Source organism: Lissotriton helveticus, chromosome 2_1 (assembly GCF_964261635.1).
Source record: "Lissotriton helveticus chromosome 2_1, aLisHel1.1, whole genome shotgun sequence".
NCBI classification, from domain to species: domain Eukaryota; kingdom Metazoa; phylum Chordata; class Amphibia; order Caudata; family Salamandridae; genus Lissotriton; species Lissotriton helveticus.
Window position 1 is genome coordinate 537,161,079 of NC_136059.1, and position 26,752 is coordinate 537,187,830.

Here is a 26,752-nt window from a genome sequence, read left to right on the forward strand (position 1 = left end):
CTTGGTGTTTTGAATTTCCCAACCTGTGTGTGCAGTGAGTCACCAAGTAGCTCTCTGTGCACGTTGATGAGTTTCGCTGTTTTTCTGTTTAATATTCAAGGATACTGATCGCGCTCCAAGTTCACTAGTCTCTTTTATGGTTCAGGAGTCGACGCTCACATTTTTGTCTTTGTTAGTTTGTTTTGAAATTTGTGAAAAGTCCTTTTTTTTTTTGTTGGTGCACTGCATTTTCGCGTTAATATTACATTGCGTAACTTATAATATAAACATACGAGGTGAAGTACTTGGAAAGTCTGTACTTATGTCCAGTTTTTCATTTGTATTCGTTGTTGTCCATATTTAACAGTATTTACAGGATTGAGTCTGTCTTGTTGATTTTGAAATTCAGAGTTAACTGCGGAGGGGCAAGAGATGAAAAACAAAAAAAATAAAAAGTAAACACAACTCCTTCTTTTGTCCAAATAAGGATTGGCAAAGGCAATAGGTCTTGCCTTTGAGACCTTTTGGCTGTGTTGATGGTTCTAACCATGATGTAGAACATGAAGGATGCTGTACAGCGCCAGAGCCCCCTTCTGCTGGAGCTGGATTTCCATTTCTTGAAGCAGCAGGATGTATTCACCGAGGTGGCCTGTGGCAAAGATCTAAATTTCCTGTAAAAGCATTTTTCACTTAAGGCTCCGTAACCTCTAAACCAGGTCATGGTCACACCAATAAGAGATTGCGGTGTCCACGGAATCCCTGAAAGTACGATGGTCTCTTTATAAGTTTTAGCATTGCATATGATCTCTTCCTGAAAGCCAGCTTGAGTCTGCTACGAAGTAAGCGTTCCCGTCAGTCATTGAATCCACTTGAGTTTCATGTGTATTGTCTTTGCAGGTGCATAGTAGAAGGCTGCGCCTACGAATACTTTTTAAAGAAAGGGGAATTAACAATGTTTTGGCTGCAACCTACATTACGGTGTCATGACTTAATTGGGCTTGAAAACGGGCAAGTGGTAGTGTTTTCGTTGGAAGAGTGGTTGCATGCATGCATAAGCCATGACAGGAAGTGCTTGTGTTACTCCCTTTACCAAGAATTCAGGTGACTGGTCCTCAACTAACTGCGTTGTCCGTGGTCACATACTGCAGTGAGGTTGATTTGTGTATGATATATATATATATATATTAGTGTATATATATATATTATATAATTTTATTTTTTCACAAAAAAGTAAAGGTTGCAGGGACGTTATAGCTAGATTCAAACCATAGAAATTCGGCAGTCATAGTTGGGTATCTCAAGTAACTATAACTTGTGCCAGAAGGTAAATATACCTCGCACCTCCGCCATGAACAGTATTCTAATCAATAATTTTATAGCAAATGTTGCACTGATGTGCTTAATGATGTCATAGGTGATTTAATATGTGGGGTGATTAGCAGGGCACGAGTTACCTTATTACCTTAGGGGATGAATTACAGTTCCTTGAAATAACTAACTGGAACTGCTGAATTTCGATGCTTTCGTGTGTGTAAAATCTGAACCTAACTATAACGTCCCTGTAACCTTTGTGATTTTTTAGTGAATTTCTAAGGTTTTTCTAATTCTGTTTCTCAACTAGAACATCCACCCATGGGATATAGCAGGAGCCGGTCCTGAGGGGATAGGGCCCCCAGGGCCATTAATGGCTCTAGGAGGAGGCAGCGTGACCCCTCTCCCCTTTCTTATTATGGCTGGGGGATGGAGTCTTCAGAACTGAAATCAGCACACAGAAGGGGGCCACGCAATCCCCCTCCCATTACTAACATGGTTTGGCCCCAGGAGATGGGGTTCCCGAGCTGAAATCAGCTTGGAGTGGGGGGCTGCATGCCCCCTCCACCATATTAACTTTGGCCAGGCTTCGGAGATGGGATTCCTGGGGCTGAAATCAGACCGGTAGAGGGGCCTTGTACCACCCCACACACATTTTAATAAGGCTGGGGAATAGGATCCCTGGGGCTGAAATCGACATGTGGAGGGTGGCTGTATGCACCCCCCTTCCCATAGTGACCTAAACAATCTCCTCACCCTCTGGGAGCTAGCACATTGGTGGGGTTGGGGGACAGGAGGTGAGGGGACAAAAAAAAGCAAGGTATGGGAGAGCACCGTTTTTAAATAATTTATTTTGATGCAGATCCACTGCAAATTTATGGCAAAAAATTGAAAAAAAGATTTTTAGTTCTCAGGTGAGGTTCCTGCGGGACCCCACCACCAGACCCAGAATGGTCACGGTATTCTCACCCTGCCCACTTGCATTTTTGTTTTTCTTGGTGCTCGGGCACAGTCCAGAATCCCAAGATGACTGCCACCACTTTCTAGTTGAAGGCACACATTTTGGCTTCTAATGCTCGGACACATGCAGTATTTCAGGTTTGTGAACAAGGAGCCATGGGTAAATTATGAAGAGCATAGTTTAAGTTCGATATTACACCCAGCATGCTGTTGAGTTGCTCAACAGAGGAGAATTACACTAAGGATGTAACATATTTGATGGAATATCGATGGCACACCTTTGTGAAGTATTTCCTTTTAGTTTTAGGAGTCTTGCACGAGGAAGGTGCAGTTGGGAGGGATTCAGGCAGACGTATTTGATGGATTGTCAGAGTGAGATGGGCTACTGGTAGGTGGTGAGTGTTTTCTGGACCTCTGAATCAAAATCAGTAGATTGCTATGTGTGTCTGTATGGGAGCAGAGAGTGGTCTGAGAGAAATTAGTTGAACAGGTGGGTTCTCGGCAAAGTACTGAAGTGAGTATTGCAAGTGATCAGGAAGGTTTGTGACATTGGGGTGTAGAAGGAAGAGTCCATATGCACGTCACAGTAAACTTTAACAGCATGGCATGTTCATATTGCAGAAACTGCATTGTAGCATTTTGAATATATTGCCCAAGTTGCTTTCCTAAAAGGTGAAAAGCAGAATTTACTTAATTCTTTGCTCGTTTCAAAATATTTTTAAATTTGTGTCCCTAATTTTAAGCATTGATTTCGAAACAGGCACCACCATTTTTATTTTTAGTTGTGGGTAAAGTATTTGTCTGTCTACTCTACAATAATCTTTGTTTGACTATTCCCTATTTGTTACCGTTCTGACTGAACCAATTGGTTTCCATTTGTGTTGTGGATTATAATAGATTGTTTAGCATACTCCCGTTTTGGGCTGGATTTCTGGTGACTTTGAAGGTTATGGCTAGCTGTCTGTTGTTGAGCCAGGTCGTCCATACAGTACTCTGTTTAACCTGCTGCAAGTTGCTCCAATTACATTCGTAGTTCTACGCACAAACGGCCACACCCAACTCCTGAGACTACGGCCATCTGCACAGATCTTAAGACTGGTCAGGTTAGTGGTCATGGATCTAAAGCTCCTCTGCTGGAATAAATATTGCTTAGCCTTTGCAACAATTTCAGAAAGCTTTATTCGACAGCATGTCATAAAAGCAAAATTATACATCCTCTTACAACCATTAGACATAATCATTATAAATACTAAACAGAAATAAAAATACAGTGTTAAAAAGTTATTAAATCTTTGTAGCTGTCGTTTACAGGTTAAAAGCACATTTTCTAAAAAAATGGTTTAAAACAACTAATGTATACATAAGACATGATCGATCATCTTTTTGAGTGTCTTTAAGAGTCATTGGCTGGTATCTATTGAATTTAAAGTGCGAGTGCGTATAATCCAGGCCCACCTTAGAAATTTGGCAACAGCAATCGCTATGCAAGGTGAACAGTCAGTCTCCAGTATCCGTAGCGCCTCAATGTATCTCCGGGTGCCCATATTAATACATGTTGGTTTTAGCCACTTGCTACGAGGGCATGTATAGAGGGGACATACAAACAGCATGTGGGATCCATTCTCGATCACATTTTTACAGTTATGGCATTTGTCATCCCTATTTGCTGGCCACTTATAACTGAAAGCTTTTACAGGTAAAGTTCCAGTCCTAAACTGGAAATACAGCTTTCGGTCAAGCGGACCCTCTATGTTATCCCAGTAAGCTTCACAGAGTGGGCGAGGTTTAAAATCAAGGAACCGTCCTGTTAGATTAGTGTTTATATAGGTGCTATGGGTGGACATCCAAATCATTTCCCAATACTTTTTTTCAGAATTGTTTTTGACGGGAAGCTTGGGTTGTCTGCGTCTACCCATTGGTGATCAAGCTCCAACTTTGTTAATAAGCCCCTTATCTCTTTAAGCCATTGGATAGAGTGAAAACGATCAGCCCTAATAATGTCCTTTAGTGCAAGGGTGTAGTGAGCTAGTTCTGGAGTTGTCCAGATACGCCTCCAGCACAATAGGGGCCGTAGCCGTGCTATATCCTCAACTTTTTTCCTGCCAAGATCATATAAAAGCGGAATGGTGGGAGTACTTTGGGGAACCCTAACTAAACAACGTAGGAATGTATTCTCTGCTGTTGTCAGTAGGTTTAGTTTGTTGAATCCCCAAAGTTCAGAACCATACAAAGAGGCACTTATGACCTTCATATTATAAATCTCTAGGGCGGGTGTGATTGGCTTTGTAAAAGAAGCTCTGTGCTTTGTGGCTAAGGCACCCGCAAGCTGGTGAAATTTTAAAACCGCCATATCAATGTGACTTTTCCAGCCCATGTTACTCTGGAGAGATATTCCCAAATACGTGAATGCCTCTACCTGTTCTAGTGGAGTTCCAGTAAAATTAATTGTACCTTTGAAGGTTTTCTGCTGACTCAGGGACATGAACTTGGTTTTTGAGGTGTTTATCTCAAGTCCTCGCAGTTGGCAAAATTCTCCGAACGCATTCACAGCCTTCTGGAGCCCACTCTGGGTCCGGGAAACTATCAACGTATTGTCCGCAAACATGAGGACAGGCACGCGGGCCTTTGCGATCATCTGCTAATCCTCCCATTCCCAGGAGATGTTGCCCCATTCCCCCTTTGTCCCAGAAAGTGGCCTGCTATTATCAGTGCAAAATCTTTCCTTGCATTTGCTTGGCTTTACAAACATTAAAAAGAGGCAGGGATGATGTGGTGATAGCCTGGTCTGGTTGCTGTGTATTTGTGTAGATCAATTCAGTTCATCTAGAATGATGATAGACATTGATTATATTTCTAAGTATAGAAACTGAACATTGTTTATTAGGTAAAATGGCTCAAAGCGGTGGGTGGAACCAGTGGCTAGGAAGACTGTCATTGGTTATGTTCGATTGTCTGAAGGCTTTGGTTAAAATCAGGGATCTAGTAAAGCTCTAGCAGCCAGACCAAAGTTATTCTACATTGCAAAACTGAATTTATGTCTCTTTTGTCCCCACAGCTCGCCTGCTGCTGCGGAACAGGAGCATGCACACTGTGCTGCAGCTGCTGCCCCAAGATCAAGCAGTCCACCAGTACACGCTTCATGTACGCGCTCTACTTCATTCTCGTCACTGTCATTTGTTGCATCATGATGTCACCAACTGTATCCGATTTGATGAACAATAACGTAAGTGTGACTTTGGGGAGGTGGTAGGGCGAACTGTAGCAAGAAAACGGCTGCATGGCTCTTTCCTGAGATCTGTACTAGTTCTTGTAAGATATCCTACTCATTCTTCTAAGTTGATTCAATACTTTACTAGATGGATTGTCCAGAATTAGTTTAACTTAGCAATTTTAAAGATTTCCTCTTTGTACTAAATAGAAGTACACATTTTGAGTAACTGCATTAAACACCATCACGCAGAGATCTGACAAACAAAATTTGGGTCAATGTTTCGGTTAAGAAATTTAACTTTGACTTATTTTTCCTGTATATAATTTTAATATACTGAAAACTAAATTTTGCTAATTGAATTTTATTGAAATACATAGGACAGGTTAATTGGCTTACACAAGAAGCACACCATCTTAGCAAATATCACTCACAAAATGAGAATTTAAAAACAGTCTCCATTTCATTTTCCTATTGTTGCCTCTCACTTCTTTCAACCACCCCCACCCTTCTCTACTCAGTGTTGCCTCATCCCTTGCCTGCTCTCCAACTCACTCCCCCATTTGCTTGTTTGTCTTCGTTGTGTAAAAAAAAATGCATTATTGCTTTAGCAAAAAAGCCCAGTTTGTGCAACTTTTTATTTACTAATCCATTTTGGATTGGTAAATAAAAAGAAAGTGCTTGCCTCATTTTGTAGGCGCACGTGTCTGTGTTTACATAGGTGTTGATGAAGGAACACTTAGTTCTTGCTCTCTTTTACAACCCCAACACAGACATTGTGTTGAACCAATCTTTCATATTGTAAACAAACTTGTAGAAACTGTTAGGGATGACTACCCATTCCCTGTAACTTGTAGCTATTCTCCTCTGTGTACGAAAGAAATGGTTCACGTACGAAAACAAGACACCTAAGCTCCTGGCCTGAGGATACCCAAGAACACCAGTGGGGCTGAAACTCATCGACACTTCCATGCCAAGGTCCAGGCAATTTGATAGATCTCTAGACTTTATTTGGACAATAGATAATGTATTGTTGGACGCTGGCTTCAAACATCAATGACATGGAGTTCACAATAATGTGATTCTGCCGAACTAATTATGCTTGTCATGTGTACATAATATTTCAGACTTGGTTATTCTATATTTATTTGTAGAGCTTTATATAGCGCGAATTTGACCTGAAGGCATCTGAGTGTTTCACAAGGTTTGCATAGTAGTAGTTATGTGGTTTACATATTAGGGTAGACATGAAGGCAGAATAGCAGTACATACACGAAACTTTAGCAGGCATTAGGATCGGTAGCTGATAAATTTTTTAGGTGTAGACAGCTTATTAATCTAGATAATGTTTCAACATCGCATAGTAGCAGTACATGTTTTGGTAGGTATTAGGACATAATAGCAGTACAAAAGCGAAATTTAGGAAGGCATTTGCGAGGTAGAAAGAGCCTATAGATATTGTTTTAGCAGCGCATATTAACAGTACACATTGGGGTAAGCCTAAAGACATAATGGAAATATGTAACCGAAATATATGAAGGCTTTAGGATCTGATCCTAAAGCCTTCATATATTTCGCTGATACGGTTTTGAGGTAGAAACGGCATATATGTATTAATAATATTTTGAGTGCATGGGTTCATTTGCACAGGGTTACACAAGGAATAAATAAACATACTTTGAATCAAATAATAACAGTGGGCTGTGCATTAGATTTGATGGGCGAAATAGTTAAGTGGCATTTGGGGATGAGTCTCTTGGGGTTGGGGCAGTTGAGGCATAAGAGTTTTCCATGAGATATAGGTGATGAGGCTTAGTTTTGAATTTTGTGGGTGTCAGGGCGGGTCAGTCGAAGATTTTGGAGAGCGGGTTCAAATATTTATGGAGGAGAAGGAGTTTCAACTTCGTCTTGAAGTGAGGGAAAGATTGATTGTCATGTTAGTCTTGAGGTAGTGTGTTCCAGATTCTGGAGTCAGGAGAATGCTGTTTTGAGCTTCAAAGAGTTCTCCTTTGTCTGGCTTTTGATAGTTTGTTTGAGCGGTAGGTCGGTTTATCCGTGTGGAGGGCTTCGTGAGTTATGCATGCAGTTTTGAATACAGCTCTTATCTCTATTGGAAGCCATATCAAAGGGGATGATGGATGGAGCGTTTGAGAAAATCAAACACTCACCCCCAGTCAACTGCTCTGGGTTTAATCCATCATCATTTTTTAGCTCACTCGACCACCCCAGTTCAGACATGGCCATATGCAAATAGTTCAAGTTCAAGTTCAAGCATTTGTATAGCGCACTACTCACCCAGAGGGTCTCAAGGCGCTTGGGGAGGGGGTTGTTATTTGTCGAATAGCCATGTTTTAAGTTCTTTTCTGAAGGCGATGTGGTTTTGAGTAAGGCGGAGGTGAGTGGGGAGTGAGTTCCAGGTCTTGGCAGCAAGGAATGAGAATGATCTGCCCCCCATGGTGGATCTTTGGATGCGCGGGATAGCGGCGAGGGCTTGATTGGACGATCTTAGTTGGCGGGTGGGTTTGTAGAATGACAGTCGAGTGTTGAGGCATTCGGGTCCTAGATTGTAGAGGGCTTTGTGTGCGTGGGTGAGAAGGCGGAAAGTAATTCTTTTGTTGACAAGAAGCCAGTGAAGGTCTTTTAAGTGTCCGGAGATGTGATCTTGGCGAGCGACGTCTAATATGAGTCTCGCTGATGCGTTTTGGATGCGTTGGAGTTTTTTCTGTAATTTTGCTGTGATTCCGGCGTAGAGGGTGTTTCCGTAATCCAGTCGACTCGTGACCAGTGCGTGGGTGACAGTCTTTCTTGTCTCGAGGGGGATCCAGCGGAAGATCTTTTTGAGAATGCGAAGTACGTTGAAGCAGGAGGATGAGACTGCGTTGACTTGTCTGCACATCGAGAGAGAGGAGTCTAGTATGAAGCCAAGGTTACGTGCATGGTCTGTGGGTGTGGGTGCTGTGCCCAGAGCGGAAGGCCACCAAGAGTCGTCCCAGGCAGTGGGGGAAGATCCTAGGATGAGCACCTCCGTTTTGTCTGAGTTGAGCTTTAGGCGGGTATTATTCATCCATTCGGCTACATCTTTCATGCCTTCGTGAAGATTGGTTTTGGCGGTGTTGGAGTCTTTGGTGAGGGAAAGGATAAGCTGGGTGTCGTCGGCGTAAGAGATGATGTTAAGGTTGTGTTGGCGTGCGATAGAAGCGAGTGGACTCATGTAAACGTTGAAGAGGGTGGGACTGAGAGAAGATCCTTGTGGTACGCCACAAATGACTTTGGTGGCTTCAGAGTTGAAAGGGGGAAGTCGGACTCTTTGGGTTCTCCCAGCGAGGAATGAGGTGATCCAGTTCAAGGCTTTTCCTTGTATTCCAATGTTGCTGAGGCGTTGTATAAGGGTACTGTGGCAGACTGTGTCGAAAGCGGCGGAGAGGTCGAGTAGAATGAGGGCCACTGTTTCACCGTTGTCCAGAAGAGTTCGGATGTCGTCAGTAGCTGCAATTAGGGCAGTTTCGGTGCTGTTTGGCTCGAAATCCGGATTGGGATGGGTCTAGGGAGTTGTTGGATTCAAGGAAGGCGGCGAGCTGGCTGTTGACGGCTTTCTCGGTGACTTTGGCCGGGAATGGGAGGAGGGAGATGGGCCGGTAATTTTTAAGTTCAGAGGGGTCTGCTGTGGGTTTCTTCAGGAGGGCGCTGAGTTCGGCGTGTTTCCAGCTTTCTGGAAAGGTGGCAGAGTTGAATGAGCAGTTGATGACATCACGGAGATGGGGTGCGATGATGGAGTCTGCTTTGTTGAAGATGTGGTGGGGGCAGGGATCAGTTGGCGAGCCAGAGTGGATTGAGTTCATTAGGCGGATGGTTTCTTCAGTTGTGATTGGGTTCCAGGCACTAAGGATGTTAGTTGGTGGGGTTGGATCTGAGGGGGGTGGGGAGGGATGAACGCTGTGAGTGTTCTTAAAGCTGTTGTGGATGTCGGCAATTTTGTTGTAGAAGAAGGAGGATAACGCGTTGCAGAGGTCTTGGGAAGGAGTGATGCCGTTGGATGCTGTGGTGGGGTTGGTGAATTCTTTAACGATGTTGAAGAGTTCCTTGCTGTTGTGGGAGTTGTTGTCGAGGCGATCCTTGAAAGCTGATTTCTTGGTGGATCGGATCAGTTGGTGGTGTGTTCGGGTGGCTGCCTTAAGTGTGGCCATGTTGTCTATGGTTGGGGTTTTTCTCCATGTTTTCTCCAAGGTGCGGCATAGCTTCTTGGATTTTTTATGGTCATCGTTGAACCAGGGAGCATTTTTGTTGGTTGATTTGATCAGGTGTTTTTTCAGGGGTGCTAATTCGTCAGCACTGTGGGTGATCCATTGCTTGAGATTGGTGGCTGCTTGGTTTGGGTCCAATGAGAGGGTGGGAGGGTTTTGATTGAGTGATGAGAGGAGTTGGTCGGAGGTAATTTTATTCCAGTTTCTCCGAGGAATGGGTTGTGGGCGGTTGTGGTTTAGGGTGGATTTGTAGCTGAAGTTAACACAGCTGTGGTCAGTCCAGTGGAGGGCTGTGGTGTAATTGAAGGAGATGTGCTTGCTGGAGGTGAAGATAGGGTCGAGCGTGTGTCCGGCTGCGTGGGTGGGGGCGTCAACGAGTTGTTTGAGTCCGAGATTGGCCAAGTTGTCCAGAAGGGAGGTGGTGTTGCTGTCGTGTTTGTTTTCAAGGTGGTAGTTGAAGTCGCCTAAAAGAATGTAGTTATCGGAGGCGAGGGCATGTGGGCTGACGAAGTCCGTGATGTCATCGTTGAATTGGGTGCGGGAGCCTGGGGGCCTGTAGATGAGGGTGCCTCTAAGTGTGGTCCTAGGGTCTGTGTGGATTTGAAAGTGGAGATGTTCTGCGGATGTAAGATTATCATCGGTGCTGGTCGTGACTTTGATGGTGTTCTTATGGACGATGGCGATGCCTCCTCCTGTTTGGTTGATGCGATCTTTACGGGTAATCTTGTAGCCGTCCGGTATGGCTATGGCGATGTCGGGTGCTGATGATGTGTTCATCCATGTTTCTGTAAGGAAGGCGATGTCAGGTGAAGCAGTGTCGAGTAGGTCCCAGAGTTCCGTAGCGTGTCTGTGGACCGACCGGGTGTTGATTAGGATGCACTTCAGGTGGTTAGCGTCGGGGCGGTGTGTGGCGGAGGAGGGTTTGGTGATGGTCCTGGAGCAATTGAACTTGCAGGAGAGGCAGGTGAATGGACCATGGGTACGTCCTGGGGTGGCTACGCAGCATTGTGGTGTGCGTCCGGTGTTGAGGGCGAGGAGGGAAGCGGCATCATATGTGATTGTAGTGGCCTGGGTACGGCGGGGGCCAGGGGGTCTGGCTCTGGGCGCGGTCCAGGCGCGGACGGGCGTAGACGGGCTTACCTTCGGCGCGGCCGCAGCGCGTGGACGCTGCGCGTTGGGACATCTGTCCTAAATGGAGAGTGGAGGGGGTGGAGCGTGGGAGGGGCAGCAGGGAGGCGGGAGAAGGTCGGGGAGGAAGGGCTCTGGGACACAACAACAAATAAAATAAAATGGAGGCGGTGGAAAGTCGAGTGAGGCAGGGGCCACCGAGAATATGATCAGAGCGCTTTACACAGGCGGCGCTAGTGGGCAGAGATAGGGCGCAGTGCAGTTTTCGTCGCGCTGTATGAATGGCACACCAATGCAGAGATTCAAATCACCAGCAGCGCTATGAGCGCAGTGCCGTCTTACAAATGCACAATTTAAAAGGCTGACGAATAATTGAATAACGATACCACCAGCAGCGCTATGAGCGCAGTGCCGTCTTACAAATGCACAATTTAAAAGGCTGACGAATAATTGAATAACGATACCACCCGGAGCCAGGGAGCGTGGGAGCGACCGCGTCTGACGAAGTCAGGACGGTCACAGCTCTGCCTTCCACCGAGTCTACAGTAAGGGTCAGTGGGTGGGAGGGGCAGCAGGGAGGTGGGAGCGGGTCGGGGAGGAAGGGCTCTGGGACACAACAACAAATAAAATAAAATGGAGGCGGTGGAAAGTCGAGTGAGGCAGGGGCCACCGAGAATATGATCAGAGCGCTTTACACAGGCGGCGCTAGTGGGCAGAGATAGGGCGCAGTGCCGTTTTCGTTGCGCTGTATGAATGGCACACCAATGCAGAGATTCAAATCACCAGCAGCGCTATGAGCGCAGTGCCGTCTTACAAATGCACAATTTAAAAGGCTGACGAATAATTGAATAACGATACCGCCAGGAGCCAGGGAGCGTGGGAGCGACCGCGTCTGACGAAGTCAGGACGGTCAAATCAGACTGACCCTGTGCCTCATGGGAACAGTCCAGCCCGAACTGCCAAGCCATGTCTTCCCTGGACCGGAAACTAGTATCCTGGGACCAGTTTCGGGTTCATAACCCTCATCAGCCATTCTATCTTGAATCCAGTGGCAGTGTAAGCAAGGGACCCACGTCTGGGCATTCCTTGCCAACTCAGGGTAAACAAAGCGATACCAAAGGGGATGATGGACGGAGCGTTTGAGCGAATTAAACACTCACCCCTAGCCAACTGCTCTGAGTTTAATCCATCATTTTTTAGCTCACTCGATCACCCCAGTTCAGACATGGCCATATGCAAATCAGACTGACCCTGTGCCTCATGGGAACAGTCCAGCCCGAACTGCCAAGCCATGTCTTCCCTGGACCGGAAACAAGTATCCTGGGACCAGTTTCGGGTTCATAACCCTCATCAGCCATTCTATCTTGAATCCAATAGCAGTGGCAGTGGCAGTGGCAGTGCAAGCAAGGGACCCACGTCTGGGCATACCTTGCCAGGGTAAACAAAGCGATACCAAAGGGGATGATGGACAGAGCGTTTGAGCGAATCAAACACTCACCCCCAGCCAACTGATCTGAGTTTAATCCATCATCATTTTTTAGCTCACTCCACCACCCCAGTTCAGTCTTGGCCATATGCAAATCAGTCTGACCCTGTGCCTCATGGGAACAGTCCAGCCCGAACTGCCAAGCCATGTCTTAGGAGGCTTGTTTCTAGTCCAGGGAGGAACTGGCCTGGCCGTTCGGGCTGGACTGTTCCCATTGGGCGCGGGGTCAAGACTGATTTGCATATGGCTGGGTCCAAACTGGAATGGCATGGTGAGCAAAAAAACTATGGATTTAGGCCCAGATCTCTGTACTGGGGTGAATGTATGACATTATTCTGCATTCTGTCCATCAATAGTTCTTTTTGCATTTGTCACCTCGAGTGGGACGGGTATGCTCAGACGTGAGTCCCGTGCTCTCCATGCCACTAGAATCAAGCTATCCTGGCTGAAGAGGGGTGAAACCCCCGAAACCGGTCCTAGGATGCTTGTTTCTAGTCTAGGGAGGACCTGGCCTGGCATTCGGGCTGGACTGTTCCCATTGGGCGCATGGTCAAGACTGATTTGCATATGGCTGGGTCCAAACTGGAATGGCATGATCAGCAAACAAGCGATGGATTTAGGCCCAGATCTCTGTACTGGGGTAAATGTATGAGATTGTTCTGCATTCCGTCCATCAATAGTTCTTTTTTCTATTGGAAGCCAGTCGAGCTGCTTGAAAGTGGGAGTGATGTGGTCTTGTCGCCTCTCTCCAAATAGTAGCTTGGTCGCAACATGGGGTGTTGCTTTCAAAGGGGCTAGGCATGTTTTTGGGGCACCTGTTATCGTTGTGTTACCATAGTCCACTTTGGGGAGGACAAGGGCTTGCACCACAGTCTTTAAGTAGTCACTGGGTTTGAAGGGTTTGACTTTTCTTTAGGTGTTTAAGCGAGTACAAGACACTTTTTGTAGTGGTATTAATATGCTCCATCATGCTTAGGTGACTGTCTAGGGTGATTCCTAGGGATTTAGCAGAGTTGGAAATGGGCACTTTGCGGTTTAGTGCAGTGATGCTGTTGAGCCAGCAAGCTACGGGACATGACTTTCTATGGGTTGAATGAGAAGTAGTTCTGTTTTGTTGGGGTTGGTTTTGAGGTGGTTGCAGGATAGCCAGGATTGAACTTTGTGTAGAGTGCTATTAAGGTGCTGTATGTCTCGGAGGAGATTTTCATGTAGAGTTGGTTGTCATCTGCATAGAGGTAATAGGCAACTCTAGATGCTTCAGAAGCACTGCGAGAGGTTCCATATAGAGGTTAAATAGGGAAGAGGACAGGGTTGACTCTTGCTGGATACCTTGTGGGACTGGCTTTGCATTTGACATGTCATTGTTGAATTTGATTAGCTGTGTGTGCTTGTTTAGGAAAGAGGCGAACTACTGAAAGGCAGTTCCTTTGATGCCTGTTCTCTTAGAGGGGGGGTTTAGGAGGATGTCATGATTGACGGTGTCGAAGGTGATTGATAAATCCAGAACTAGGAGGTATGCCTGTTCTTCATCCAGAGATCTGTGAAGATAATCAGTGACGTTCAATATAGCTACTTCTGTACTGCAGCCTTTCCTGAAACCCAACTGGAAGGTTTCATGTAAGTTGTATTTTTCAATGTGGGTGTTGAGTTGTGCAAGCACACATTTTTCAATGGTTTTGGTGAGAGTAGAGTGGTTAGTTATGGGTATGTAGTTATTAAGGTCATTCAGGTCGGTGTCCAGTTTTTTGATGAGGGGGATTGCTTGGCCAAGTTTGAGGAGAGCTTGCTTGGAGTGGCTCAATAGGGATGAGTTGATTTTGCTCCATGTAGGAGGGATGATGCGACTAAGCTTTTTTACAAATGTCGCCAGGAGAGGGTCTGAGATGTGCGTAGTCTGCTTCATGTTCGCAAGTATTTTGCAGATTTCTTCACGGACATGGTTGAATTCATTATTTTTCAGTTGCAGGGAGTTGAGGTAAGAGAACTATGTTGATGATGGGGAGAGCTGTGTTGATGAAGGGGGGGAGATAGGCTAAATCTGGCAGAGAGGTTTCAGGAGGGCCTTTCCGCAGAGACATCCTTGGTGCCGTGTTTCAGGGTGGGAGGCTCAGATGAGAGTTCAATACTGGAGCCTTTTTCATAGAAACTTTTTGCCAATTCTTCAGTGTTTGGTCGAGTTAATTGCATGTTGAGGGAAAGAGGCTGTTTAGTTCTTGATCATGGTCTTTGAGTCTGCTCTTGGACTTGTCCAGTTGTTCTCGACAAAAGGAGGATTTTTCTCTGAAGCTATGTTTTTTGTATTTTTTGTTGCTCGGCTTGGAGGATGGAAAGATTAGCTTTAGTGGTGGTGCGGTGGAGTGGTGTGGCTCACTGGTTAGAGGCGGCAGACCCGGAAGCAGAGGACGGCCCGGGACCAGGGTTCAATTCCCGACGCGGCAGTGTCGTGGACCAGGGTCAGCAGACTCGATAATTCTCGCCTCGGTGCCTACTCTAACCAGGGATCACACTAAGCAACTCTTGGCATTAGCTTGCCACATCTCCACAACGGCCCCCCACATACGCCGGGGATGCCTGGTTTCACCTCGGAGATACCCAGTAGGGACCATCTCACAGGGAAAGCCAGGACGGGTTCCCCAGCGGTCTACAGCTCGGAGATACCCCATGTGGGGTGATTCATGCGCTTTACAAGACATCATTACATTACATTACATTTAGATGATTGCGGTCTCCAGGTTCTTTCAGCTAAACGAGTAGACACCTTTCATTGTTAATGTTGTTATTAAACCAGGATCTGGAGGGTATACTACTTGAGTTTCAAGCGTGCAACTCCTTTAATTACAGTCATTTTGTGTTGTAATGTTCAGTGACGTCGTTGACTGAGGAAAGGCTGGGCGGAGGTAGGATTTGGAAGTTGAATGGTGTTACTAACTTTGATTGGGGGATTTGGTGGATATTCCTCACCCAGCGTTTGGGACAGCTGGGTTTGTGGAGAGACTTTGGATGGCAGGTATTGAGCTGGGAAAGTACAAGATTGTGATCTGTGCAGTCTGATAAAGTTTGGGGATAGTATGTTGTACTTGTAGATGACTATGTCAAGGGGTAGAGCCCTTGTTGTGGGTTTGTTCCTTGCAGTTCTGGGTAAGATTGTTCGCTTCCAATAGTGTGGCAAGGGTTTGTACTGAGGGAATCATTCGCATTGTTCAGATGTTTCTTAAGGTCTACTAATGTAATGTCAGTGCTGTAATTTAGGGAGTTTAGTAAAATTAGGTCAGTTAAGTCTTCGAGGAATCCTGGGTTATCATCTTGCAGGTTGATAGATGAGCTGAAATTTGACGGGGATGGGGCCTTTTGAGGGGATATGAACTCCTAAATATTCAAATGAGGGGTAGTTGGAAGTGTGGAAGGCAAAGATAGTTTATATGTATAACAGCTACTCCACCCCGCCTTGCGGCCCTGGCGATCGCTGCGATTGATCGAGTAGCCCTGTGGGATGAGGAGGTCTATGTATGGGGAAGAGTGATCGGTTAGTCATATTTCACTGAGAAAGCATATGTCGATGTTTTGTTGTAGGATAGTATACGCTATATCAGTGGTATGTCTGACTGCTAATTGGCAGTACAGGAGCTGGCAGTGGAGCAAAGGTGGTGAATTCGACATAGGTTGACTGTTTTGGATGGTAGTTAGATATGCGGGCGGCCTAGGCGGGCGAGTGGTGTTTAGAATCCTATTCGTGTTGAGAACGACTGGGATCTTATGAAGGCCTGGCTGGTTTGGGGCACTTTCGGAGGTGTAGCGCAACAATTCTGCGGCCTGTTGTGGCAATCCAGTCATGCTGTATCTAGTATTGGGGTGTTGGTATGTGTAGTGGGTGGCTTCATTAGAGGTTGGGGCTGTGGGGTCAGGACGAGTGTGTGATGCAGGGTCGGTGTTCAGCATAGATGCTTAGGGTGGGTGCATGGACTGATTAGCCCTTGTTTCACTGCAAAGCGATGCTATTCTTCTAGGATAAAGTTGATTTTAACTTCTAGGTGGGCTATTATTGGGAGCAGTTGAGAGGTAGGCACATTTATTCCATAGTGAAAGGGGTGTGTTCGCGTTAATCAGAGTCCTGGGTAAGAGCTGGGGAAAGCCCCAGCCAGTTAGGTTTGGTGTACTGAACGGGGTGGGTGCAGCAGGTAGTTCTGGATGGGCAGTGGATGTGCACCATGGAGAGGGGGGGAAGGTAATTCTAGCAGTGAAGCTGCAGGGTCAAGAAGCTGGAGGTTATGGGGGGTGCTGGGCTGAAGGGGGTAAGTCAGGGGGCCAGTTTGTTTGATAGATTTAGTAGAGGGTTGCGTAGGGGATGGCGAGGGTGCGTGGATCTGGTCTCTGATGGAGGGGAGGGGTGTTTGTTTTCCAACCAGAACAAAATTGTGGGCTGATGGTGGCGTCCACATGCAGTCTGCTCGTTCATAATCGGAGTATATCCACCCATCATGAGGGGCTGCCAGAATATCTGCCTTGGTCTCTCCACCACCAGATATTAAGGCCTGAGGCAATCCGGCTAAGGCCAGTTAGTGTTGCGTCCTTTAGATCCATCATTCAGGGCTTCTTTGTAAGAGAACGGTAATGGTCAAAGGAGAGTCTGCGTCTGCTTCGGTTGACCTGAGATGAGATGGAAGAGAGACGACTATGGCTTCTATATCCTGTGGGCTGGGGTGTTGTATGTGGTGTTCCCTTTTCTCTTTGTAAGGACAATCGCACCTGTCGTTAAGAGGAGTTTTTCTAAATATATTTCCAGGGAGCGACATTATGTGTAGAATGTTTGTTTAAACTTGCACATTTTTATAGATGTTCACTGCGTTTTTACAGGGCTTCTCTTGTCCCTTGTTACAGCTACTATCCCACCTCAGAACTTGTGTTGCAAAATGTTCACCATAATTATGAAACTTCTGTGGCCACAGGTGTACTTTGTGAATCCCACTGATCGTTATTCTGTGAATTTGGATTTGAATTTCAATGTGTAAATAGGTTTATTGTTCACAACCACATGTAATTTAGGTGTACAGATTTATTTTTTCAAGCCACATGGGGCTGTTGCCTAAACTAACAACTTTTTGTGTGCGTTCCTTAAATTTGTATCTGACATGAACTAAGAATACCATCGGAGTACTGGCATAAATGTGGCTCTCCTGATCGGGTGTTCACGCTCACGAGATCAATAAAAATTTAGTAAGGTAATTAATTACAGTATGTGTTGCTGAGGTCTATAACATTTAGTGCATAGGTTTTACCCTCCAAGGGTTGACTCGACTGAAAAACTTTCCTTGACCAGTAGAAAGAGCACAGTTGAGGCTGTTAATTCCCACACGTTAATGCAGTGATATCCAAATCCAAGAAGCGTTGTATGAAAATCATTTCTGGTTTTCTTTTTCATTGATTATTTTGCTAAAATGTGAATGCGTGTGCTAGAGTGGTCATGGTTCATCCAAATGTCTGAAACACTGAAAGTGAAATATGCGCAACAGCAAGATTCGCGATGTGTATAAAGTTAATCAATCGTATGTGTGCTCCTGGGGTGGCGTCTTCCATTCACGGAGTCGTCTGATACAGTGATAACAGCACATCCTGGGCTGGGTGTGTCCCGCTGGGCACAGCGTTGCGTCCTAATTATAGGATCCTCAAGTTGTGTACAACTTGAGGACCCTATAATGAAGAAGTAACGTTGTGCCCAGGGGGAAACACCCAGCCCAGGGTGTGCTGTTATCACGTCATCAAAATGTCTGTAATCGAGGCAGTAGACCTCTCTACAGCTGTATGGCAAAAGAGGTAATTACCGTAAATTCGGATTGTAATTTTCCACCATGTTCATCAGCATTTAAAAACATTTGGAAAACATACCCATAGAGATGTGGTTATGAGCTGTGTTCACCATGTCATCACAAGCTATTTCATGTCTTTAGTCAACCTTCCTTAAAATATGGTGGTAATGCGGTGTATCATATTGTTTGTCTGGTCAGGAGCATAGCTGCTTCCCAATCTATTGTAATGCAATTACTTGCCAACTTCTAGGAATAGCACTACACCACGTGGCCGTGTTGCAGTGCAACTTTTCACATAACAGGAAGTTTGTGTTTCTTCGCTGCTTCCTGTCAATATTTGTGGTTGTCTACCGAGAGTTGCCGCAATACTGCCAGAAGTACATAGTTTCCCACAATAGCTGGGCTCAGGTAAACTAAGAAATATCACATTTGCAGATAATCTCCTCCTAATCTCAACCACCTGCATCGAACTGCAAAGGCTGTTAGAGAATTTACCGGCGTACAACTGACTTAACAGTCTGTTTATAAGCTGCAGTTAAATTAAAATAATGGTTTTCTCCAGGTCATTATCTATGTTTATATGCACCATTAAGAATGTGAAAATAGAACATGTTATGGAATGCCTTAATCTTGGGGTAGTGATCAATATGAAGGTGAACTAGCCAGCAGATTTTGCACCAGTAACAACTAGCTCTATTGGAGTAGTTGCTGGTTTGAAAAATGTTCTGTCCATTTATCGAGGAAGAGCTGATACAGGAAACTTTTGGAAAATTATTTGACGGACTAGACCTATTAAACATATATAGTATGAGCTTAAATGTGTGCCCCTCTGCCTCCTGTAGTATCCTACTACATGGTATCCTTGTGGCTTCATCTAAACCTGCAACTAAATACTTTTTGCTATATGCATACATCCAAAACCGTTCTTAAACGGGAAAATCAGAATTGTAATAACAAACACGGCTTTAGATTTAAAATCTAAATTGCAAAACTCTAAAGTACGTTATGCTCACTATCTTGCAATGAATTCTCCCCCCCCCCATTCCCCCCCCCCCCCCCCCCGTTAAAATTACTTTTTGGGACTGGTAATTTACAGAAGACAAACAGTATGCACATTACACTAATGAGTCAATTCAATTCTTTCTTTATTCGTCCTTCTGAAGATAGGTCATAAAAGATACACCATATTAAAAACATCATATAAAATCATACACGTCTCAACAATACAAAACTCATTTTCCATTTAAAAAGAGTACAACAGCAAGCAAATACTGTAATTTTTCTCGGAACTAAAGTGACAATGCAAAGCGATTGGGTTCATAAGTAGCAGCAGATATTCTCCAATAGTGCAAAAGACAACGGCAGCCATCAATAGCAGCAAATAAATAACCAATAATACATGAATAATAAAAATCAATCCTGTAAAGGAGTTAGCAGTAGGGGTGGACATTTTAGCAGCAATACAGATACAAGCCATACAGGAGAATGGTAAAGTACATTGGAATTAAAACAGCATGCTGCTTCTCTTTGCTAAAATACACTTCAAAAAGCTCCCAACAGCAAAGCAAACATCTTGGTTATTGAGTTGCTGCAGAAAATACAAAGCCGCTTTGCACTTGGAAAATTTGTGTCTGCGCAAAAGAGGTATTAAAAATTTCCTGGTAAATGGAAGATAAAACTATCAAAAAAAGACAAAATGTAAAATGGTTTGACTCGAATGTTCATCACAAGGGCATATAGTAATAGATTCCGAAGAATAATGACCCAAGGGAAAGCATACCAACCACCGAAACGACCCTATCCTGAATCTAACTAACAAATTCCTTTTGTGCACATTATTTACATATAGTAAATACGGGGCAATATAGGGAGGTACTTGTATAAAGCAATAAACCCTGACAGTGAATTTGGCTACTTCGGACGGTTCCCTAGACGATTCTCTGTTTTCGAAAGCCCACCAAAACCTTCTGTCGCACCCCTTTGCCAATTAGATCTGGGTGCTCAAGCAAAGAGGAGTAATCCGGTTCCGTAACTAGAGGTGCAGCATTTATGGTATCTTGGACATACTCGAGACCTAGCTACAAATGGAGGGGAAAATGCGGCGATGACGGGAGCACTCCTAAAACTCTACGGCAAAATCTATTCTCCTCCAGCTGCATAGCAAAAACGTCCCTGCAACCCCAGATCCCCATACCATATGTGAAAATCTGAATACATTTGCGCTTGTAAATCTCTAAAATTGGGGCTATGGGCTTTTTACCTATGGACATAGCAAGTGAATAAGTAGTGCCAACTGCGCGTGTAAATCTTATTAATCATATTATTTTTGCAGGTATGCCATGTTCCGCCTTCATCAAAATCCATGCCTAAGTACGGGAAGGAACTAACCCTTTCCAGCTTTTTACCTTCTATATTCAGGCTACAGGACTTAGTATTTTTGGGGCCACAAATCATGACAAAAGTTTTCTTATAGTTTGCCTCAAGCCCCAAGTCCTTTATAAAGTTAGCATAGCTGGAAATGAGTTGTTTTAGGCCGATCGCAGTCCTTGCTATAAGGACTGCGTCATCCGCATAAAGAAGTGCTGGCACAGCTCTTTTCTCAACTTGTGGCACGTCTGCCCCAACCGTACCTAGAGATTTCTCCAAATCGTTAGTATAAAGGAGAAATAAGATTGGGGCGAGAACACATCCTTGGTGCACCCCGCGCATAATGCTGTCACCGAGGCAGAAATATAGTGATGGAGAAGCCTCAGAAAGGAGACCAGACCCGCATCAACACCCATGTTTACTAAAATGTCCCACAGCTTAGAGCGTGAGACATAGTCAAAAGCGCTGGTCAAATCCATAAATGCTAAATGAGTAGAGATGCCCTTCGCATATTTATATTTTGCCAGGATGAGGTGCAGGTTAAGGCACTGTTTAATCGTACCTATGCCCGTCCTTAACCCATACTTGGTTGGAGCTAAGATATGGTTCGCCTCCTGGACTGGATAAATGCTGTCTAGCACAACTCTCCCAAATAATTTAGCCGAGGAGTCCAATAGATATTGGTTGATAACATCTGCGATCGTGCACATCACCTTTTTTTTAAAACGGGCACTATCACAGATGTACGCCAGGATTTTGGAACACCCTCGCTGCAAACTGCATTAAATACAGCAGTAAGTAACGGGGACCAGAATGCTGGGTCTTCCTTTAACAAGTCCAGAGGAATTCCATCTGGGCCCGGTGCCTTCTTTCCTTTACTGTTGACAATTACTTTCCAGACTTCCCCTTCATAAAAAACAAGATATTGGCACATTAAATTCAACAATGATTGGGCATCCTTTACAGCAAAGTCAACGCAGTAGAGGCCAGCGTAATGAGTCACCCAAGACTATGGAGGTATTTGTACAGTTACTTTGTCAGCTGGTAGGGTGGGAGATAGAACTGACCGTACGGCCTTCCTAAAGGCCTGAGGATCTTTTGAGAGACAAGAGCCAACCACTAAGTCCCACTTCTCCTCCTTCAATGCTAGCTTTCTTTCTTTTGTGGCAAGCTTATACATCTTTGTGCTTTCCCTGATCATATTCTGGTGTCTGAGATTTTGTTTCAGAGCCCTGCGTAGGATATTAGCCTCTCTATAAGCCTTGTCAAACCAGGAGTGAACCTGATTCCAGGACAGTGAAATAGGTTTAGAAAATAGATGTTTAACTTTATCAGGATTGCAAACCCTTGTAAAATGCGAGAAGGCTTGCATGGAAAACCATTGCAACCAAACACCAGTGCAGAACTAATCGGGATTACCTGTGACATAATACTATTTAGGTTTGCTGTGCGCCAAACTAACCTACGCCTAGCATCTTTAGTGAATAGTGCCAGGGAGGATACAGGCTTAGGCTTCTGTTCCCTATAAGATAACACTATCTTGGCAGAGATAGGATTGTGATCACTATTTGGCTGAATAAGTACCTCGCAGTCCTTAATCAGAGAAAACATACTCCAGGAGACAAATACGTAGTGGATAGTGCTACCTGAGCCACGTCCAGTAAAGGTGGGAATAGAGTGGTCAGTGAATTTGGGCACCTTATTAACCATACCTCTTTCTAATAAGAGGGTAAATTGTACCCGTCCCCTCGCGTCCATCTCATTATGGTCCGGCTCGGAGGCGACTGGCTCAAGGATAGTCGGGGAGAGAGGTAATAAGAGCCCCAGTTTGGCATTAAAGTCCCCCACCACCAACAACTTAAAAGGACGATCCGCTCGGGCCTCTCTCTCTGCGAGCATATCAATCAGCCCAAAAAGCCCATGGAAATTACCTTTTAGATGTAAAATTATTATTATAAAAATTTACCAGGTACAGCTTAAAAGTTTATTTCCAGGAAAGACAGAAAGCCTGCGCCTCCCCCTGCTCCTGTGATAACTGATCACTCATGCCAGCAATTTCCACTTTAAACCAGGCAGACAAACCCCCCTTAGCTCTGCCTGATATAGAAGGAATAGCGGGCAGGCTAAAACACATAAATCCATCAAATACAATATCCTTACACTCGTTTCTTGCATAAAAACTATATCATATGTCATAATAAAGCCCGCCATCCTTCCAGACCGATCTTAGAGGCTCTATCCTCTATATTCCAATTTAGGCTTTTCAGACAGACGTCAATATGACCGTTGTCATTGCCTAAGCTTACGCTTACCCCAGCAGGTGGGGGGGGGGAGAAAGTAGGGAACTGGGGGACAAATGATAAACGGAAGTTAAATTAGCAGAATCCATCAAGCTGGTCCCAATACGAGGATCTACCCATGGATAGTCGAGCGGTAGAATATTATTCGTTAAAACAATAGGACTGGAATTACAAGAAACCCTGCCCATCTCCTCTAAGCCTGACACCAAGAATGCGGAATTAAGTCGGGATGGGGGTGGTGTTTGGGTAACAAGAACTGTGCTGGCAAGTAATCTGACCTCCTCCTGGAAAACCGGGTAGGCCGGCACCTTGCCAAACCGTCAATCAATTTCTTCCAAGCCAGCCAGTGGGGCAAATCTATTGGACAGGTGGAGTGATAGCAAAGGGTAAGGGGGGGTCCAGATGGTGCAGAGTCCCTGATAAGTAGACTGCCCAGAGGTTCCTGGTTGTCTCACCAAGTGCTGATAAAAGAAGCCAAGGGGGGGTATTTTGATGGAACTATTTTTGACCATTCCCTTTCTAGCTTTGTACAGTATTTCCTTGACTACCTTTGGTGAGCGGAAATATACAACAATAACATCTCCATTTTTCCGCAAGCATCTGCCCCCAATGTTGCTCCCCCGCCTGGCCATCAAAATTTCTCTTGAAGTATCCCAGCTACCTATAACGTTGTTGTTCAGCAAATTAATAGATTTATTTATTAAACCTCTAGTAGTTTCCACGTTGGTTACTGAGAGCCTAGGCATGTCAGTCAATACGACAACGTATAGAGCCGATGCTGGTGGAAGGTGTATCACAGGAAGAATAGCCATGGCTGTTGGACATGCTGCCGGGCAAGTAGCAGGTAGAGATGTTGGCAAAATTTCAAGCGGATGGGAAGCACCCTTGCGTTGTTCAATAGAAGTAGAAATAAAATCACAGGCGGAATACTGGGTGCAAGTGGAGATTGAAGATCGAAGATCCATAGACTTTGCCATATTGGATTCCATTTTATCCAGACGATCAAAGATGGGGCGTATCTTGGAGTCCAGGAGATCACTTAAGCATTTGTTCAGAGCACCCCATGTATTCTCATTGGGCTCCACCAGCACCCCCGGATAAAACACCTCCTCCGCTTAGTTCTAGGGCCACTTTCCACTTCAGAGACACAGGGCTGCTCAGCACCCTCAATACTTAAAGAACCAGACACCAGCTCCCCTCCAGGCGCAGTCCCCACGCTTCCCGTGCCTGCGCCCTCCCTATAAGGCTGCGTTGTAGAAGAGGTCAAAGACCTTAGGGCCTCAGGTGGACTTATTACCCGAACAGCACACCGTATGGGTAAAGGCACATTGCAACTCTGGTCAGTATGAGGATGGGTAGCCTCTTCAGTTGTGAGGGAAAGGCGGCGTTCGACCAGCCGGATCTCACTTGACACCATGTCCACGGCTCGAGTTAAAGTAATTATCTATTGTCGAACGCGTGCGGGGAGGTGGTAACATGCTGGACAACCTTGGAGCCCCCTTTCTTTTACTCATTTTGGGACTTCACTAAAGGGGTATTGTATATTAGACGTAACTCGGACGCGAAGGTGGAGTGGTTCGGGTAGGAAGGCGTTCCTTACATCCGAAGAGATTTATTCGCAAAACATTAAGATATTCACACCCACCTTGGGGGTTACACACTCTGCGCCTGCTCCCTTTCTGTTTGTGCCCCGTCGGAGCTCCTCTGCAGCAGCAGTAGCAGTTCAGCAGGTACAGTTATGCTGTGGGAGGTTGGATCGCGGAGGAAAGGGGGAGGTGTCCGTCTCCCAGATGACTAGGCTCACCTGCGTCGAGGTCCGACACGCTGCAGTCAGCCTGGAATTCCGCCCCTACACCACCGGAGAATCTCCAGACATCTACGGGGCCAGCTTGCTTCGCCAAGGACGCTCTCCGTTACTGGGCCGGTTCACGCACGCTGGAGAACCTGTCCATCATACCAGCACTGCCGGCTCCCTCCGCAGGCCAGATGGTCGTTGTCCGCCACTCCAAGCCCGCAACCAGATCAGGAGGCTGCGCGCCTCGCCTCGGAAGGGCGGCTCAGGGCTACAAAGACGCGTCGCAGCTTCCTTGGCTGACGAGAACCGCTACCGATTCCTCTGCTCTACTAATGAGTCTTCTAGTGCAAGCTTCATTGAAGTACGGATTTCAGCTCTTCTTTGTCCTTCTACTTAGGTTTGGCAGAGCAGGGAGTCGCACCCTAAATATGGACCATGCTTGCCGACTCTTCGGCCTATATGCCATACCCTGTTGGAGATATTTTGTGTGCTTGTCCTAAGTTGTACGGCTTTCAGGTTAAGAGTCTGATCAGTTTTTAACAAGGCATGGTGCAATTTGCAATCTGTAGACCATGTTAGTAAATTTTATTTCTATACAGAGACTGCTGCAGTGATTACTTTTGTACTTCCGTAAAGGAGGATCGACTGCTTCTACTAGTTGTTTTAAGGGAAGAGACTGACTAATCATCAAGTGAAGCGGTGCTGGAATTTGTTGGCAGCTTCCCGTTTGATGAAATTGATATCCGTTTTTAAATACATATTAATTTATTTGTTGCTGATTATTGCTTGAGGCAACGTCATTGTATTGTGACTATCTTAAATAGTCTACATGCAGAGCTGCACAAGCATAAGGTATTAACTAAACAAACCTAAAATGCATGTGTTTGGGACGTGGGGCCTCCAGTAAATGACCATTTGTCTAAAAGTAGGGTTCAACTATACCCCTTGCAGTGCAAACTTGAATAAGGTAGAAGGTTGTTGGTATTTCCCAAAAGTGTCTAGATGCCACCACTACCTATTTAGGGGATAAGATTAACTGCCAAAGACCAGCTTGAGAGCTTTGAGCCAAGTCCCTCCAAACTCTTATCCACCCTATGATTCCTGATTGCGACCATGGAGGATGGGAAGTACGAGGGGGTATATGCTACTAGACCCCACATTTTAAACACAAGGGAGAAAATACAGGGAAGGGGTTGGTGCCTAGAAGCCTTCCCACAGATTTACATGTGATAGGAAGTTATTTAAGGAGCCTGCTGTGTGTGTGAGTGTGGGTGGGAGGGAGGGCTCCTGTCCCACTGGTAACAGTGTGTATGTGAGGCGTTCATAGGGTGGAGTTTGTATCGCGCCTCAAACTTTCATAATTACATGTGAGCTACAGTGAAAGGGGTCTGCAGATTGCTGCCTTCTGCTCCAGCTGTAGTGGCCTCTTGACCGACGCACTGAAATGTACGGATGCATGGTCACTGCTGTTGATCACCATGCCTGCCTTCTTCTTTGTGGAGGGTACATGAGACCGACTGGAGAAGGGTAAACTTACCTGAAAAGGGCCCCAGGTTGGTTCTATCGAGGTGAAAGAAGACTGTTTGAGTATCTGTGCTTCCAAACTGTGTTGGTCTCGAGACCCTTGGTTGTACCTTGATCCTGAGCAGCATGGGCGGCAGGGGTTTGGTGCATCGGCGGACGGGCAGCACACGTTGCATGGGTTCTTGTCGTGGACTGAGACCCCCAGAGTGAAGACCACTACAGCAGAGACTCACAAGGATCGCTCGGGTGTGCACAGAGAGGTCTCTAATGACGTCTAGAATGGGTGAAAAGAGTAAGTGGGCAATTCACCTTTTCATAAAATAACAGGCACCGGCCGGGGACTGAAGGAAACTCGAGTGACCCTCCTGTGAACGGTGATCGAGGAGTGGTGGTCTGGGTTTGACTGTCCTCATATTCCAGACCTTTGTGCTGTGGCAGCACTCGAACAAACTGAGTTACAGGTGTGCAAGGCCAGTAATGTCGATGTTCGTCTGCTTTTAACAAAGGAGGACCAGGAGCTTTTTATGAGGTCCTGTACCGTCCTCCTAATTGATGTGAGTCAAAGAAAAGTGCAGTTCCTAAGGGGAGGGTCAAGGAGTGCACAGGTCTCTTATGGATTGCCCTCACACACCCTGAAGGGTGTCAGGCTCCC

At 45.5% G+C, this 26,752-nt stretch overlaps 1 protein-coding gene across 1 annotated transcript in view; it reads left to right on the forward strand.

The window, feature by feature from the left end:
- The window catches only part of SERINC5 (serine incorporator 5), a 260,829-nt gene that overhangs the window by 83,608 nt on the left and 150,469 nt on the right, over positions 1-26,752 (forward strand). The window contains exon 2 of the mRNA XM_078675198.1: positions 5,306-5,473. Within this exon, the coding sequence (XP_078531324.1) occupies positions 5,306-5,473 (168 nt within the window). The remainder of the gene's footprint in view (positions 1-5,305; positions 5,474-26,752) is intronic.